Genomic DNA, 16,860 nt, shown 5'->3' with positions numbered 1-16,860 from the left:
ATACAAACTGTAAATTGGAATGGCGTTGCTGTTTTCCAAGATACTAACAGTATAAATGACACTGAGGAAGAAGAGGAAGCAGCAGCAGCAGCAGCAGCAGGAAATGGTGCTTCTGAATTAATGGAACAAGACAAAAAGCCTGTTGAATCTGATAATTTGTTTGATGATTTAAAGTCACAGGCACCCGAGGGGAGGTTAGATTCTCTTGAGTTTTCTGACTGTGAGCTTAGCCTACAGGCACCTCTTCAGTCTGACAATGATGATTTACAACCTGAAACTAGTAGTTCACTTAGTCCCATTAAGTCTGAGGAGTCTGACTCTCCTTCCGGACTGAGACATTCAGATAGAAAAAGACAGAAGCCACAATGTTTTGCAGATGAACATTTAAATACTGTGTATGCCAATAAGGCGGTTTTTGAGCCAAAAAGCTACAATGATGTTCAGAATTTACCTAAGCACCAAGCTGTAAATTGGTATAAAGCTACGAACTCTGAGATAGCTTCTTTAAAAGAGCATAACACCTGGTCTCTTGTACCACAAACCCCAGATATGAGACTTATTGATTCAAAATGGGTTTAAGAAAATGCAAATGGGAAGGAAACGCCTATGGTGTGTGGTTTCACCTTTACAGGTGAAGATAAGCCATTTCCTAACAAAACTTTGTATCGTTCTGCTATAGGCAAGCTAAATTTCATTCAAAGAATCTCAAGACCAGATATAACTTATGCCTTTCACTTTCTGGCAAAATTTGTGGAAAAGCCCACTACGCAATGTTTCTCTGCTCTTAAGAGAGTGGTAATGTACCTTAAACATACCAAACATTATAGGTTGCAGTTTACATCATGTATTGACAAAGGTTTTGAAATTTTCTGCGATGCATCTCATGCAGTGGAACAAAATAATTGCAGGGATGTGTCTGGTATGGTGTTTTGTTATAACGGTTGTCCATTTGAATGGAAGTCCCAGACACAAACCATTATTTGTCTCTCCACAACAGAGAGTGAATTATGTGCATGCGTTCAGGCCACTCATGATGTGGAATGGTATCTGCAAGTATTTGCAGACCTACAGATGAAAGTAACACTACCAGTAAGAGTTTACCTTGATTCCCAGAGCGGACTCGCTATCCTGTGTTCAGAGACCAATACGCAGCGCACTAGAGTCTTAAGGTTACGTTTACAGTTTGTAAAGAAACTAATTGCTGACGAAATGATTGTATTTCAATATGTTCCAGGTGACAATCAAATTGCAGACATTTTTACAAAAGCACTTCCAAAGCTTACTCATGAAAGACATGTACAAAATATGCTTTATGTTTTTGTTCCACAATGATGAACCGCAGGGGAAATGTTGAATGGTTTCTTTAAATGTAAAGGTTCATTATTGTTCCACCAGTTGTGTATGTCTTTAAGGGGCCAGAGCAAGGGCCAGAGCAAAATAACGAGACCCAGCTTTACAGCTGTGAAACACAGCAGGTGCTGAGTTGTATTGATTAAGCTGTGTCAGCATTTGGGTGTAGTATATAAGGAGCAGCACCTAGCTCTCCCATTACCCTGGGGGATGGGTTGGTGGTTGGGTCTGGTTTGTTGTTGGTGTATTTAGTGTATAAGAAGTTTTTGTGTTTGTTATTAAAACCTTGTTTAGTTATTTCTGAGTCCCTTTTTAATGCATGGTCTCCCCAGCAAGCTCTCTGCAGTGCTACTATACTGCAAATAGCTAACACTGGCACCTCTCAGGTGGGCGCTATTGCCATTATAAGAGAATGAGGGAGGTGAGTTCATGGTGAGTCCTGGCACCTCTTTTTCTAGAAAAATAGCACTGGCTGGCACCTTCCCCTGGGATGGCCATGCCATACAGCTTTCATCTAGTTCACACCTGAACTTTCCAACGCAATACGATTTGAAATTGCAGCGTTAAGCCTTGGTCACTCACATCAAAGTCCAAATGCTCGGAGACATATTTCATGAGTACGTTGGTGGTCTTGACTGCTCTTTGCCTCTCACTGATTTTTGTGGAGTCAATCCAGCCATTTGTGTGCTGCGAGAGAGAAATCATCGTCATCACATGGAAGGACAACCCTTAATCCAGGTTTGCAAATTCACAAAGCTTCATAGAGGGGACAAATTGCAAAAAGGGGTTGTTTTGTAAAGGAGAAAGTTTGCTGCAATTTGTTTATTATTATTATTAATAATAATAATAATACCCCACCTTTTTCCCAGACAGGGACTCGAGGCAGCTTACAAACAAAACAAGAACAACTAAAGACACAGAAAAAAGAAGCCATTAAAAAAAAAGCATTAGTAGAATTAGATATTAATTGGCTCTTGGGTTGCTTTTGTTTTATTATGCATTTTCTGTTCTGATTGTGTATTTTTATGTTGTGAACCGCCCTGCAATCTGTCATTTGTGTGTTTGTGTGTGTGATAATTACAACAATACAACATACACCTCACCACAACCATAGCAATGGAATGCAGGAAGCATCCTTAGACCAAGCCCAGCCATTGATCCACAGGTACTGAGGACTGGCAGTTGGCCCTTTGGCCTTTCAGGCAGAGAGCCTTTTCCCAGCCCCACCTGGAGATGCTGAGGACTGAACCGGGGACCTTGGGCATGCAAGACAGATGCTCTGCCCCAAGCCACGGCCCTTCCCCATACGCCATCAGCAGAGGACATATCTTGTGTGCCTTGCACAAGCATTGCTAGCAGAACAGAGGCCCACTTGACCATCAGCACCCACAACCAGCGAGTTGGCCGCAGATGCCCCCCGTGCAATCATTTCAAGAGGGTCTGTCCTCCAGCATGGAAGCTGCTGCTTCCCCCTGCTCTGACACCTTGGGGGCTCCCTTACCACTAATATCTCCTGCAGCGTCTCCAGAGAGGGGGCCTCCGACAGCAAGCTGGTGAGCATGTTGAGCCAGATGTAGATGGTCTCTTGAAAGCAGTCCTGGAAGGAGAGAAGCAAAAGCACTTAGAAGCTGAAGACCCCCATGGAAATCCCACATGCTCTGGAGCCTTCTAGTCCAAATTCGTAACAAAGCTTATGCAGGGCTTCAAGCAAGGCACACAAAGAGTCATAAACAGCAAACGTTTCTTGATATATGTAAGGTTACAGGTCATGTGATATAAAGATACAGGACTCCACACTGGGCTCAACTTCTTTGGGGTGTTCCAAGGCAGAGGGCCTTCTTGGTGGTGGGGCCCACCCCGTGGAACACCCTCCTATCAGATGTCAGAGAGATACATCATTATACTTCCATCTGAAGACATCTGAAGGCAGCCCTGCATAGGGAAGTTTTAAATATTTGATGTCTGGCTGTGTTTTAATTTGTTGGAAGCCGCCCAGAGTGGCTAGAGTAACCCAGTCAGATGGGCAGCATATAAACAAACAAGCAAACAAATAAAATTAAATGCAGCGTAGGAGGGAGGCATGAGAGTCACAAAATGCAGGCATGCAGGAATCATTTGTGGATGCATTTTAGCCAAAGGTGAAATGCAATAAATATGGAAACGTGATTAAAATCAAAAATATACACCCCAAGTCTCTGGCTGTTACATCATTGTGATGGGTCAAGTGTCTCGGGCAGCATTCTTTGCAGCTTACACGGCTCAGACTCTTTGCCCTCAAATCCTTTAACCTGGCAACCCCATTTTCCTCCAGAAGCAGAAGGTCCAGTCACCTGGCTCTGTGTTGCTGGCACAGAGCTCCCGGCTTTGACCTTCGTAACCTGCAATGATGGCAATTGGAAGACCTTCCTGATGGTTTTTTGTAGCAGCTGAGACCGGAGCAGGGGGTCCATGCGTGGTCTCAAGGCACTGAAAAGAGAAAGAAGGGGAGAGGAAAGGATCAGCACCCAGCAGTCCATAAACCTGGTGAAGAAATATGTACTGTGTCTGGCCGTACTTACGTCATGCGAATGATAGTTTCCATCGCTTGGTGTAATATGGTGAGCGATGCCATCGGCTCCTCTTTGATAACCTCCTGTGGTGGGGAAGCACACAGCATGTCAGGGAACTGGAGGCGCCATCCCTGCCACCACCACACCAAGCCCTGAGTTGTGCTCTCTATCCAGCCCACTTGACAACTTCTTTGCAATTGGCAAGTGGGTCCTCCTAGAGGAGAAGAGTGGGCTTCCTGGATCTGGGAATAAGAAGGACACTGACAAACTGGAACGTGTCCAGAGGAGGGCAACCAAAATGGTCAAAGGCCTGGAAACGATGCCTTATGAGGAACGGCTAAGGGAGCTGGGCATGTTTAGCCTGGAGAAGAGGAGGTTAAGGGGTGATATGATAGCCATGTTCAAATATATAAAAGGATGTCACATAGAGGAGGGAGAAAGGTTGTTTTCTGCTGCTCCAGAGAAGCGGACACGGAGCAATGGATCCAAACTGCAGGAAAGAAGATTCCACCTAAACATGAGGAAGAACTTCCTGACAGTAAGAGCTGTTTGACAGTGGAATTTGCTGCCAAGGAGTGTGGTGGAGTCTCCTTCTTTGGAGGTCTTTAAGCAGAGGCTTGACAACCATATGTCAGGAGTGCTCTGATGGTGTTTCCTGCTTGGCAGGGGGTTGGACTCGATGGCCCTTGTGGTCTCTTCCAACTCTATGATTCTATGATTCCCTTTTTCTCCTGGGCAGAGCTCTACCACATAAGAACAGCATAAGATCAGCCTTCTGGACCAGGCCAAGGGCCCATCTAGTCCAGCATCCTCACAGCATTCTCACAGTGGCCAACCAGACGTCTGTGAGAAACCAGGGAGCAGACCATGAGCCCAAGAGCCCTCTCCCCACCTGTGGCTTCCAGCAACTATATTCAGAAACATTGCTTCCTTCCTCTGTGGAGGTAGAACATAGCAATCATGGCTGGGAGCCATCGACAACCCTCTCCTCCTGGGAGAACCTAGCCTCTTTTACTTAGGCGCTGGTGACATCCTGCTGAGGTTGCCACAATGTAGGGCTGCCTTTCTAGAGGGTTTGGAAACTTGAGTTGGAGCAGAACGTGACCACCCAGAAATGGTTTGGGGCCAGATGGTCAGAACATGCAACCCAGAGCTAGACCTACACAGCTATTTTTAAGAAAAAACGCTCTGAAAATAAACCCCAGGAGATTCCCCCTCTTTTTTTCTTTTTCTTTTTACTCACTATGATGCAGAAGGTGAGCTCGTCTTTGTGGGGGAAGGTGACATATCCCACATTCGATTGCACAAGCGCCTTGGTTGTTAGAGCTGCTGCCTTCATAAAGCTCTTCTTCAAAGCCTGGTTCTGAAAGGAGAAGGGATTTTATAAAATTGAGTTTGAATCAAAATCACAAGGAAACATAAAGCCACACTGACCCTAACCCTAATTCTAATCCTTACCCTAACACTAACCCAATCCAAAAATTAACCCTAACCCAGAAATGGTCTTGTTAGATGGTTAAATTCATGGTAAATTGCTGTTTTAGGGTTTGTTTTAAAAAAGTCTGGAAAGAATTAATCCATTTTGCATTACTTTCTATGGGAAAGCGTGCCTTGGTTTGGAACGCTTTGGTTTCAGAATGGATTAAGTTTGAGAACCAAGGTACCACTGTAGTGCCCCATCTGGTCCTAAGGGTGGAGTCAGTATACACCCCAGTCTACAACCCTTCGGTGGATGAAGCCAGAGACCCTGCCCTAGGGCACAGTCTGAAGGCATGTGGTGCAAGGACCTTGACGGAGCTCAGGAGGTCTGCTCAGTGCCTGGATGGTGACCACGGGGGAAATGGAGTCGTATGACAGGAGAAAGGCAGGATATACCGTATTTTTTCGTGTATAAGACACCCCCTCTTTTGGGGGACTCCAAATTAAGAAAATGGGGGAAGGATTGCCCAGAGTTGCTGAGCTTTTGGGGGGGAGGATCACCCACAGTTGTTCAGCTATTTGGGGGAGGGGATTCCAAATATTGCTCACCTGCTGGACCTATGCTGCCACTCACACACGTCACAAAACCCACCTATTGTCTGTCCCTCGCCGGCAGAAACCGCCAATCGCCTTCCCAATTGCCGCAGCGACAGCCAGTCAACACCACCCCTTGCCGCAGCCACCAATAACATGCACAATAGCCGCTGACTATCTCCGGCTTGCAGCGGCAACCAATCCCACGTCCCCCTATGCACTATCTGTGTATAAGATGACCCTCATTTTTAAACATCATTTTTTAATAATAATAAAAAACACCTCGTCTTATACACGGAAAAGTATGGTATAGCTGAGAGAACAAACAACAGGAGTCCGTGTGATAATCAGAGCCATACCTTCCTGCTGTTCTGGAATTGGAAGAGGAGCTCCTCTGTGATGACGTCTATAAAAAAGGGGAGATCATCCTGCCGTGCCCCGAATGCCATTTGCCCGCAGCAAAGGATGACGGTGATACTGGCATTCGTCTTGCTAGTATTCTGGAGGGAAAGGATGGGGAAAGTGAGTTTGGGAACCTTAAGTGCAATTGGAGACAAATCACCATTTAGTTGGGACCTTTTAGCAGCTGGGAAAATATTCATAGAATCATAGAATCCTAGTGTTGGAAGAGACCACAAGGGCCATCGAGTCCAACCCCCTGCCAAGCAGGAAACACCATCAAGGCACTCCTGACATATGGTTGTCAAGCCTCTGCTTAAAGACCTCCAAAGAAGGAGACTCCACCACACTCCTTGGCAGCAAATTCCACTGTCGAACAGCTCTTACTGTCAGGAAGTTCTTCCTAATGTTTAGGTGGAATCTTCTTTCTTGTAGTTTGGATCCATTGCTCCGTGTCCGCTTCTCTGGAGCAGCAGAAAACAACCTTTCTCCCTCCTCTATGTGACATCCTTTTATATATTTGAACATGGCTATCATATCACCCCTTAACCTCCTCTTCTCCAGGCTAAACATGCCCAGCTCCCTTAGCCGTTCCTCATAAGGCATCGTTTCCAGGCCTTTGACCATTTTGGTTGCCCTCCTCTGGACACGTTCCAGTTTGTCAGTGTCCTTCTTGAACTGTGGTGCCCAGAACTGGACCCAGTACTGCAGGTGAGGTCTGACCAGAGCAGAATACAGCAGCACGATTACTTCCCTTGATCTAGATGCTATACTCCTATTGATGCAGCCCAGAATTGCATTGGCTTTTTTAGCTGCCGCGTCACACTGTTGGCTCATGTCAAGTTTGTGGTCAACCAAGACTCCTAGATCCTTTTCACATGTAGTGCTCTCAAGCCAGGTGTCACCCATCTTGTATTTGTGCCTCTCCTTTTTTTTGCCCAAGTGCAATACTTTACATTTCTCCCTGTAAAAATTCATCTTGTTTGTTTTGGCCCAGTTCTCTAATCTGTCAAGGTCGTTTTGAAGTGTGATCCTGTCCTCTGGGGTGTTAGCTACCCCTCCCAGTTTGGTGTCATCTGCAAATTTGATCAGGATGCCCTTGAGTCAGTTTAGTAGTCAGTAAGTCAGTTTAGTAGTCAGTAAGTTGTTGTGCGAAAGGTGGAGGGCACAAGGAGAAGGGGACAAGCTCTCTGCGTGCAAACAGCACGCAGACCTAGTGGTGGGAGGAAAAAATCCTAAAATAAGAGACACGGGGGAATGATTAATGGACTTCAATGTCTGTACACTAATGCGCAAAGCATGGGAAATAAACAAGATGAGCTTGAACTCTTGGTACAGCCAACTAAATATGACATAATAGGCATCACTGAAACCTGGTGGGATAAGTCCCACGATTGGAATGTAATAATGGAGGGATACAATCTATTTCAGAGAAACAGACCAGACAAGAAAGGAGGAGTGGCGTTATATGTCAGGGATGTGTATACCTGTAAAGAGATCCAAGATTTAGAACCTCAAAGCCAAAGTGAGAGCATTTGGGTCAAAATTAAGGGAGAGAAGAATAACAGTGACCTCATTGTGGGAGTTTACTATAGATCCCCAAGCCAAACGGAGGACATAGATGATGCCTTCCTGGAACAGATGGCCAAGCATGCAAAAGGATGGGAGATAGTAGTAATGGGGGACTTCAATTACTCGGATATTTGTTGGATGTCAAACTCAGCCAAGAGCATAAGGTCAAACAGATTCCTCACTGGCCTTGCAGACAACTTCATTGTCCAGAAAGTGGGAGAAGCAACAAGAGGAACAGGCATTTTAGATCTGGTCCTAACCAATGTTGATGACCTGGTTAGTGGGGTAGAAGTGGAAGGATCATTAGGCGCGAGTGATCATGCTCTTCTGAAGTTTACTATACAGCGGAAAGGAGCAGCCAAGCATACTAGGACTCAATTTCTTGACTTTAAGAAAGCCGATTTCATAAAACTTAGGGAAGTGCTTGGTGAGATCCCATGGACAGTAATACTAAAAGGAAAGGGAGTTCATGATGGCTGGGAGTTTGTTAAGAGGGAGATAGTAAAAGCACAACTTCAGGCAATACCAATGAGACGGAAACATGGAAGGTGCCTAAAGAAGCCAGGGTGGCTATCTAAAGAACTTTTAACTGAGTTAAGATTAAAAAAGGATGTGTACAAAAAATGGAAAAGGGGGGAAACCACCAAAGAGGAATTCAAACAAATAGCCAGCACGTGTAGACACAAAGTCAGAAAAGCTAAAGCACAGAATGAACTCAGGCTTGCTAGAGAGGTTAAAAGCAACAAAAAAGGCTTTTATGGGTATGTTCGTAGCAAAAGGAAGAACAAAGAAACAGTGGGGTCACTCAGAGGAGAAGATGGTGAAATGCAACCAGGGGACACAGAAAGGGCTGAACTCCTCAATGCCTTCTTTGCCTCAGTCTTCTCCGATAAAGAAAACAATGCCCGACCTGAAGAATTTGGAGCAAATGATTCAGCAGAGGAAACACAGCCCAGAATAACTAAGGAGATAGTACAAGAATACTTGGCTAGTCTAGATGTATTCAAGTCTCCAGGGCCAGATGAACTGCATCCAAGAGTATTAAAAGAACTGGCAGATGTGATCTCAGAACCACTGGCAGTCATCTTTGAGAATTCCTGGAGAACAGGCGAAGTCCCAGCAGACTGGAGGAGGGCAAATGTTGTCCCTATTTTCAAAAAGGGCAAAAGAGAGGACCCAAATAATTACCGCCCAGTCAGTCTGACATCAATACCAGGGAAGATTCTGGAGCAGATCATTAAGCAAACAGTCTGTGAGCACCTAGAAAGGAATGCTGTGATCACCAATAGTCAGCATGGATTTCTGAAAAATAAGTCATGTCAGACTAACCTGATCTCGTTTTTTGACAGAATTACAACCCTGGTAGATGAAGGGAACGCAGTGGATGTAGCCTACCTTGATTTCAGCAAGGCATTTGACAAGGTGCCCCATGATATTCTTGTAAAGAAGCTGGTAAAATGCGGTCTTGACTATGCTACCACTCAGTGGATTTGTAACTGGCTGACTGACCGAACCCAAAGGGTGCTCATCAATGGTTCCTCTTCATCCTGGAGAAGAGTGACCAGTGGGGTGCCACAGGGTTCTGTCTTGGGCCCGGTCTTATTCAACATCTTTATCAATGACTTGGATGATGGACTCAAGGGCATCCTGATCAAATTTGCAGATGACACCAAACTGGGAGGGATGGCTAACACCCCAGAGGACAGGATCACACTTCAAAACGACCTTGACAGTTTAGAGAACTGGGCCAAAACAAACAAGATGAATTTTAACAGGGAGAAATGTAAAGTACTGCACTTGGGCAAAAAAAAGGAGAGGCACAAATACAAGATGGGTGACACCTGGCTTGAGAGCAGTACATGTGAAAAGGATCTAGGAGTCTTGGTGGACCACAAACTTGACATGAGCCAACAGTGTGACGCGACAGCTAAAAAAGCCAATGCAATTCTGGGCTGCATCAATAGGAGTATAGCATCTAGATCAAGGGAAGTAATAGTGCCACTGTATTCTGCTCTGGTCAGACCTCACCTGGAGTACTGTGTCCAGTTCTGGGCACCACAGTTCAAGAAGGACACTGACAAACTGGAACGTGTCCAGAGGAGGGCAACCAAAATGGTCAAAGGCCTGGAAACGATGCCTTATGAGGAACGGCTAAGGGAGCTGGGCATGTTTAGCCTGGAGAAGAGGAGGTTAAGGGGTGATATGATAGCCATGTTCAAATATATAAAAGGATGTCACATAGAGGAGGGAGAAAGGTTGTTTTCTGCTGCCCCAGAGAAGCGGACACGGAGCAATGGATCCAAACTACAAGAAAGAAGATTCCACCTAAACATTAGGAAGAACTTCCTGACAGTAAGAGCTGTTCGACAGTGGAATTTGCTGCCAAGGAGTGTGGTGGAGTCTCCTTCTTTGGAGGTCTTTAAGCAGAGGCTTGACAACCATATGTCAGGAGTGCCTTGATGGTGTTTCCTGCTTGGCAGGGGGTTGGACTCGATGGCCCTTGTGGTCTCTTCCAACTCTATGATTCTATGATTCTATGATTCTATGATTCTCTAAGCTACCAGCATGAGTTTGACCAAGCTGCGGGAGGCAGTGGAAGACAGGAGTGCCTGGTGTGCTCTGGTCCAGGGGGTCACGAAGAGTCGGACACGACTAAACGACTAAGCAACAACAACAAGTTGTTGTGCAGACTTACAAATTTTGTATTTTTTTTTTCCTCCAGGAAACTCAAACTGCTGGCAAGCCAGGGCTCCCCCACCCTATATATGTGCATCGGGTTCTTCCTGCCTAAATGTAGAGCCTGACATTTGACCCTATTGAATTTCATTTTGTTAGTTTGGGCCCAGTTCTCCAATCTGTTAAGGTTATCTTGAATCCCGATTCTGTCTTCTGTGGCATTGGCTACCCTTCCCAGTTTGGTGTCATCTGCAAATTTGATGAGCATCCCCTCAATTCCTTCATCCAAGTCATTTATTTTAAAAAAAACGTGGAACAACAACGGGCCCAGGACAGAACCCTTTGACACCCCACTGGTCACTTTTTCCCCAGGATGACGAGGAACCATGAAGGTGTTCTCTTTGGGTTCGGTCAGTCAACCAGGGAGGAAGTGCAGGACAGTGTAGGGTAGACTGACCACTGGTGCTCTTTTCCATGGGAGCTGCTTTTTTAAAATTAAAATGAACCGGGTGGATCTGCTCATCTTCTCCATAGTGAGGGTTGGGAAATTTCCTTGGTCATTTCCCAACTCACAGCAAAAATCCAGGGGTACCACACTCCTGGGTTTCATTTCTCTTGGATGGCAGAGCACAAGAGAGTTCAGGACTGCGTTCAGATGTAACAATAAACCAGAGGGCATCAACATAGGTTGGCCTCTAGCTCCCATCAGCCTCAGCCAGCATGGCCAGTGGTCAGGAGGGATGGGAGTTGCAGTCTGTAGCATCTGAAGGGCCCCATTTTGGTTACCTCTGTGATAAACTATGGTTTATTATTGTGTGAATGAGCCTTGGACTCATCGGCTCCTGCTCCCTTCTCCTCTAGCACAGTTGCAAAACGGAGACCAGAAGCTTGAGGGAAGTTAACTGAAAGTGGAAGGAAAAGGTTCTGATCTCCTTCCAGCTGGGTTGGAGAATTGGAGAGTCGGGGGCACATGACCCCAAGGCCCCCTCAGGTTATGGAACTGTTAGATCCGCACGCAGTTACTATGCCTTTGTAATAATTCGCTTAATTAACGAATACATGGAGGTGAACACAGAGAGTGACACTCAACTATGCTTTGCTTCAAGTAGACCTGTCGAAATGAATGGGCCTAACTTAGTCATCTTCATTAAATTCAATGGGTCTGCTCTAGAACATAGTTGAATGGGGCCAGCAGGCACTCCCGTAAGGCAGAAGAACCCTTGCACGAGAGCAACTTGGGCAGCTGCCCTGCCCCGGGATGCAGCTGAAACCTCTCCCCTCTTTCTCTCTGCCTCTCCCAGCCTGCCGCCTGCCTGCTCTCTTGGGTTCTGCTCCCTCCCCTCAGTTGGAGAGGTGTCCCCTCTTCCAAACTCTAAGAGGTTCTTCATTCAAAGCTTTCTGACAGCAGAACACTCTCCCTTGGGAGGTTGTGGACTCTCCTTCATTGGAGGTTGGATGGCCATCTCTCAGGGATGCTTGAGCTGAGATTCCTGCATCGGAGGGGGTTGGGCTAGATGACCCTTGGGGGTCCCCCATTAGCTTCCACTATTGAAGAAATGCCAACCAACCATCTGACAACCAACCTAAAAACAGGGGTCAGCGTACTTTGGGGGATGACCAATGGTTTCTAACGAATCCGTTTGACTGACTGACTGAGCCAAGGGATCAGATCAGATCTAGGATCTGGAGCCACAGAGACAGGACTGCTGGAGCCCACTTCAGAAGGATGACTGAGACATACCCACAGAGGAAGCTGTCTGGCTTCCATACTGAGAGGATGAGCAGATCCAATTGCCTTTTTGGAATGGTAAGGATCCCATCCCTTGAAAAAGAGCATATTTGGAAATGGGGCAGGATTCGTTCTTTTCCAACACAGCTCTGTTTTACTAGATCAGAGGAACCCACAGGCTGCTTCACGTGCTTTGGTGTGGATGTAAATAGCCGCTAAGGATCCAATTTGCCAGGACCTTTGTCTAACCATTGGCCATGCTGTCAGGGGCTGATGGGAGTTCCAATTCAAAACACACGGATGGGGAAGGGGCACCAGGCTGGGGATGGCTGACCTACACTCTTGCTGCACTCTTTCCTCACTTCACACCCTTACCTCAGACGTCTCTGTCTTCCTTGCAATGGCTGCGCGGCCAAAATCCCGCACTGCCATCAGCGCCTGGGAAATATGGGTGCTTGAAGCCACACCAATAGCCTCAGAAATTCCCTAGGGAGAATGAGGCACGTCAAAAATGTTGTTTTCTTGATTGCAATTAGTGATAATAATAATAATAATAAATTTTATTTATATCCCGCCCTCCCCAGCCAAAGCCGGGCTCAGGGCAGCTAACAACAATAAAATAGTACAACATTCTAAAAACATTTCATTATAAAAGTTAATTAAAATCAATTAAAATGAAATTGATGGCAACCATTAAGCTAAGCTGATCATGAGGGATGGAGGATAAATGTGATTCTGTAAGCAGATTGCTGCAAAATGTGGGGAACCAAATTTAAGAATGGAGAAATGAGACACTTAGAGAACCAATTTGAACAGATCCTTTCATCCCGGATAATAATAGGGGTGGTTTGAAGAACGATATTTCTGTGGATTCTGATGTGAACTGACCAGACCACACCTCCCAGACTCATGTGCAGCTTGCAATGCAAGGATGCCTTGCATTCTGACATTTTCGAATCTTGTGATACAGTTCTTGGCTTCATTAAACACCCAACTACATTAAAATGCATCATTTATTCCCTGGAAGTATTTGTAATCCACCCCTCACCCAAAGGTGCCAGAGCAGAAATATGCACCATCTAAACCAGGGTGCTCCAATATCTCATACCAAGCGGGCCACAAGAGTAGTTCAGCATAGAACCTGTGGGCCGCACACTGACTTGTCGTGTGGGAGAGGGGAGCAAGGCCAAAATTTGACACACACACCCGGCCCGCATGCTGCCTTCCCAAAGGTAGGCAGGTGAGGCGCTGGGTTTTGGGAAGGAGGCACGAGGCTCTGGTGGGACCTAGCGCCTTCCCACCTTCTTGCCAAAGGTGGGAAAGAGCTAACTGAGGACTCTAGGACCCTGACAGATCACACCTGCCTCCTTCCCCAAGCCCATCACCTCCTTACCCAGCTTTAGGAAGGTGATGCAAGGCCTACAGGTGTGTAGGGGTGCCTCCAAGGTTGCTGAGGGCTGCCAAGAAAGGCATTGAGAGCCACTTGTTGGCTGCTCTGATCTAACCCAAAACTAAACAAATCTGCCCCAGATATGTTGAATGCTGAAAAGCGGTTCCTCCTGTAAGAGGCTTTGAGGGGGTGACTGGGTGGGCACGAAATCCTTGGAGGAAGGAAGGTCATGAGCAGAAATCAGGACAGAGGGCTGGTGGGGTCTGTGGGGTAATGTCAGGGACTGGCTGGATGAATAAGAGTGGGGGACCCTGGATTGTGGTGGTGGGACACTGGGGAGCAGCCTGGGGAGGCGCTTGAAGCAGGAGGGTTCAGAAGGAGGAGGCTCTTCCAGGACACGGCTGGAGGTGGAGAGTCTCCGTGTGAGCACAGTCCCAGTCCCGCTGGCTCTCCTCCCCCCTAACATCCCACACTTTCACTCACCTCTCTGTCTGCTTCCTCTTCGAGAGGCAACGTCAGGAGTAAGTGCAGGTACTGGTGGACTGTCTCTGCGCTCCTGGAATCCCGCAGCTTGAGTCCATAGTATCTATAGAGGGCGTTCTAAGGGTTGGGGAAGGTTTGGGTGAGTCACAGGGAGGAGACCCCACCAGCTACATCAACTGCTTTTGGAAAACCAAAGAATTTCAATTTTACCGTCTGAAAATGTCGGGTAATACTGAATAATAATAATAGATTGCAAGTACTAGGCAATTGTTTTAATGATTTGTATGCAATTTTACACATCTTCTGAATTCCCAAGTCATGTTACAACTCTTTAAAGGTAAAGGTAAAGGGACCCCTGACAAATAAGTCCAGTCGCAAACGACTCTGGGCTTAAAACTCATCTCGCTTTAAGGCCGAGGGAGCCGGCATTTGTTTGCTTCCACAGACAGTTTCTCCAGGTCATGTGGCCAGCATGACTAAGCCGCTTCTGGCGAAACCAGAGCAGCACACGGAAACGCCGTTTACCTTCCAGCCGGAGCAGTACTGGCTTCGGCTGGGGAGGGTGGGATATAAATAAATTATTATTATTATTATTATTATTATTATTATTATTATTATTATTATTATTTACTTGCACTGTGTGCTTTTGAACTGCTAGGTGTGTAGGAGCTGGGACCGAACAACGGGAGCTCACCCCGTCGCAGGGATTCGAACCGCCAACCTTCCGATTGGCAAGCCCAAGCGGCACAGTGGTTTAACCCACAGCGCCACCCGCGTCCCTATTACAACTCTTTAGTACTCCTCATTTGGGGAATTTGAAAGTTGACAAGTTCAGCATGTCCTAATTGCTCTGCCTCCACTGTTGGAGGCAGGAATGCTTCTGAATACCAGTTGCTGGAAACCACAGGAAGGGGAGAGGGCTCTGTGTTCGAATTCTGCTTTCCAGTTTCCCATGGGCATCTGGTTGGTCTCTGTGAGATAAGGATGCTGGACTGTGCAGGCTGCTGGTCTAACCCAGCAGCCTCGTCTTTCATTCTCATGACACACTTTTGTCCTGGATATGCTGACCCTAGGCTCTTCCCGCTTTTTAAGAGAACTAATACCTGCACCCGCAGCCTCTTACGGGTTTCCCCACCCTCCCTCCACGACTGAAATTGGGAGAGGGTGTTCTCTTTTGTGGCACCCCACAGTAATGTGATTGGCTGTCACCGGTTTAAAAGGGAAGCCTGTCCAATAGTGGTGGAGTGGTGTAGATGAGTGTGGAGTCTTCTTTTGCCTCAAGGCGCAGGTACTCTGTCTGATTAGATGAACTGCTTCTGTAGATATTTGTATATATCATAGAATCATAGAATCATAGAGTTGGAAGAGACCACAAGGGCCATCGAGTCCAACCCCCTGCCAAGCAGGAAACACCATCAGAGCACTCCTGACATATGGTTGTCAAGCCTCTGCTTAAAGACCTCCAAAGAAGGAGACTCCACCACACTCCTTGGCAGCAAATTCCACTGTCGAACAGCTCTTACTGTCAGGAAGTTCTTCCTAATGTTTAGGTGGAATCTTCTTTCTTGTAGTTTGGATCCATTGCTCCGTGTCCGCTTCTCTGGAGCAGCAGAAAATAACCTTTCTCCCTCCTCTATGTGACATCCTTTTATATATTTGAACATGGCTATCATATCACCCCTTAACCTCCTCTTCTCCAGGCTAAACATGCCCAGCTCCCTTAGCCGTTCCTCATAAGGCATCGTTTCCAGGCCTTTGACCATTTTGGTTGCCCTCCTCTGGACACGTTCCAGTTTGTCAGTGTCCTTCTTGAACTGTGGTGCCCAGAGCTGGACACAGTACTCCAGGTGAGGTCTGACCAGAGCAGAATACAGTGGCACTATTACTTCCCTTGATCTAGATGCTATATTCCTATTGATGCAGCCCAGAATTGCATTGGCTTTTTTAGCTGTCGCGTCACACTGTTGGCTCATGTCAAGTTTGTGGTCAACCAAGACTCCTAGATCCTTTTCACATGTACTGCTCTCAAGCCAGGTGTCACCCATCTTGTATTTGTGCCTCTCATTTTTTTGCCCAAGTGCAATACTTTACATTTCTCCCTGTTAAAATTCATCTTGTTTGTTTTGGCCCAGTTCTCTAATCTGTCAAGGTCGTTTTGAAGTGTGATCCTGTCCTCTGGGGTGTTAGCCACCCCTCCCAGTTTGGTGTCATCTGCAAATTTGATCAGGATGCCCTTGAGTCCATCATCCAAGTCGTTGATAAAGATGTTGAATAAGACCGGGCCCAAGACAGAACCCTGTGGCACCCCACTAGTCACTCTTCTCCAGGATGAAGAGGTACCATTGATGAGCACCCTTTGGGTTCGGTCAGTCAGCCAGTTACAAATCCACTGAGTGGTAGCATAGTCAAGACCGCATTTTACCAGCTTCTTTACAAGAATATCATGGGGCACCTTGTCAAATGCCTTGCTGAAATCAAGGTAGGCTACATCCACTGCGTTCCCTTCATCTACCAGGGTTGTAATTCTGTCAAAAAACGAGATCAGGTTAGTCTGACATGACTTATTTTTCAGAAATCCATGCTGACTATTGGTGATCACAGCATTCCTTTCTAGGTGCTCACAGACTGTTTGCTTAATGATCTGCTCCAGAATCTTCCCTGGTATTGATGTCAGACTGACTGGGCGGTAATTATTTGGG

The 16,860-nt window shown here is 46.4% G+C and overlaps 1 protein-coding gene across 1 annotated transcript in view; it reads right to left on the bottom strand.

Moving 5' to 3' along the window:
- LOC128413489 (uncharacterized) overlaps nt 1–16,860 on the bottom strand; it is a gene marked incomplete at its 3' end in the record, with an annotated part of 68,369 nt that overhangs the window by 25,832 nt on the left and 25,677 nt on the right. Inside the window, exons 4-8 of the mRNA XM_053387489.1 lie at nt 14,162–14,278; nt 3,909–3,982; nt 3,681–3,816; nt 2,852–2,947; nt 1,933–2,037 (exon numbers count right to left, since the gene is read on the bottom strand). Coding sequence (XP_053243464.1) covers nt 1,933–2,037; nt 2,852–2,947; nt 3,681–3,816; nt 3,909–3,982; nt 14,162–14,278 — 528 coding nt within the window. The remainder of the gene's footprint in view (nt 1–1,932; nt 2,038–2,851; nt 2,948–3,680; nt 3,817–3,908; nt 3,983–14,161; nt 14,279–16,860) is intronic.

This window comes from Podarcis raffonei, chromosome 5 (genome assembly GCF_027172205.1).
Source record: "Podarcis raffonei isolate rPodRaf1 chromosome 5, rPodRaf1.pri, whole genome shotgun sequence".
Taxonomy (NCBI): Eukaryota; Metazoa; Chordata; class Lepidosauria; order Squamata; family Lacertidae; genus Podarcis; species Podarcis raffonei.
Note: the sequence above shows the minus strand (reverse complement) of the source record. Positions and strands in the feature narration are given on the sequence as shown.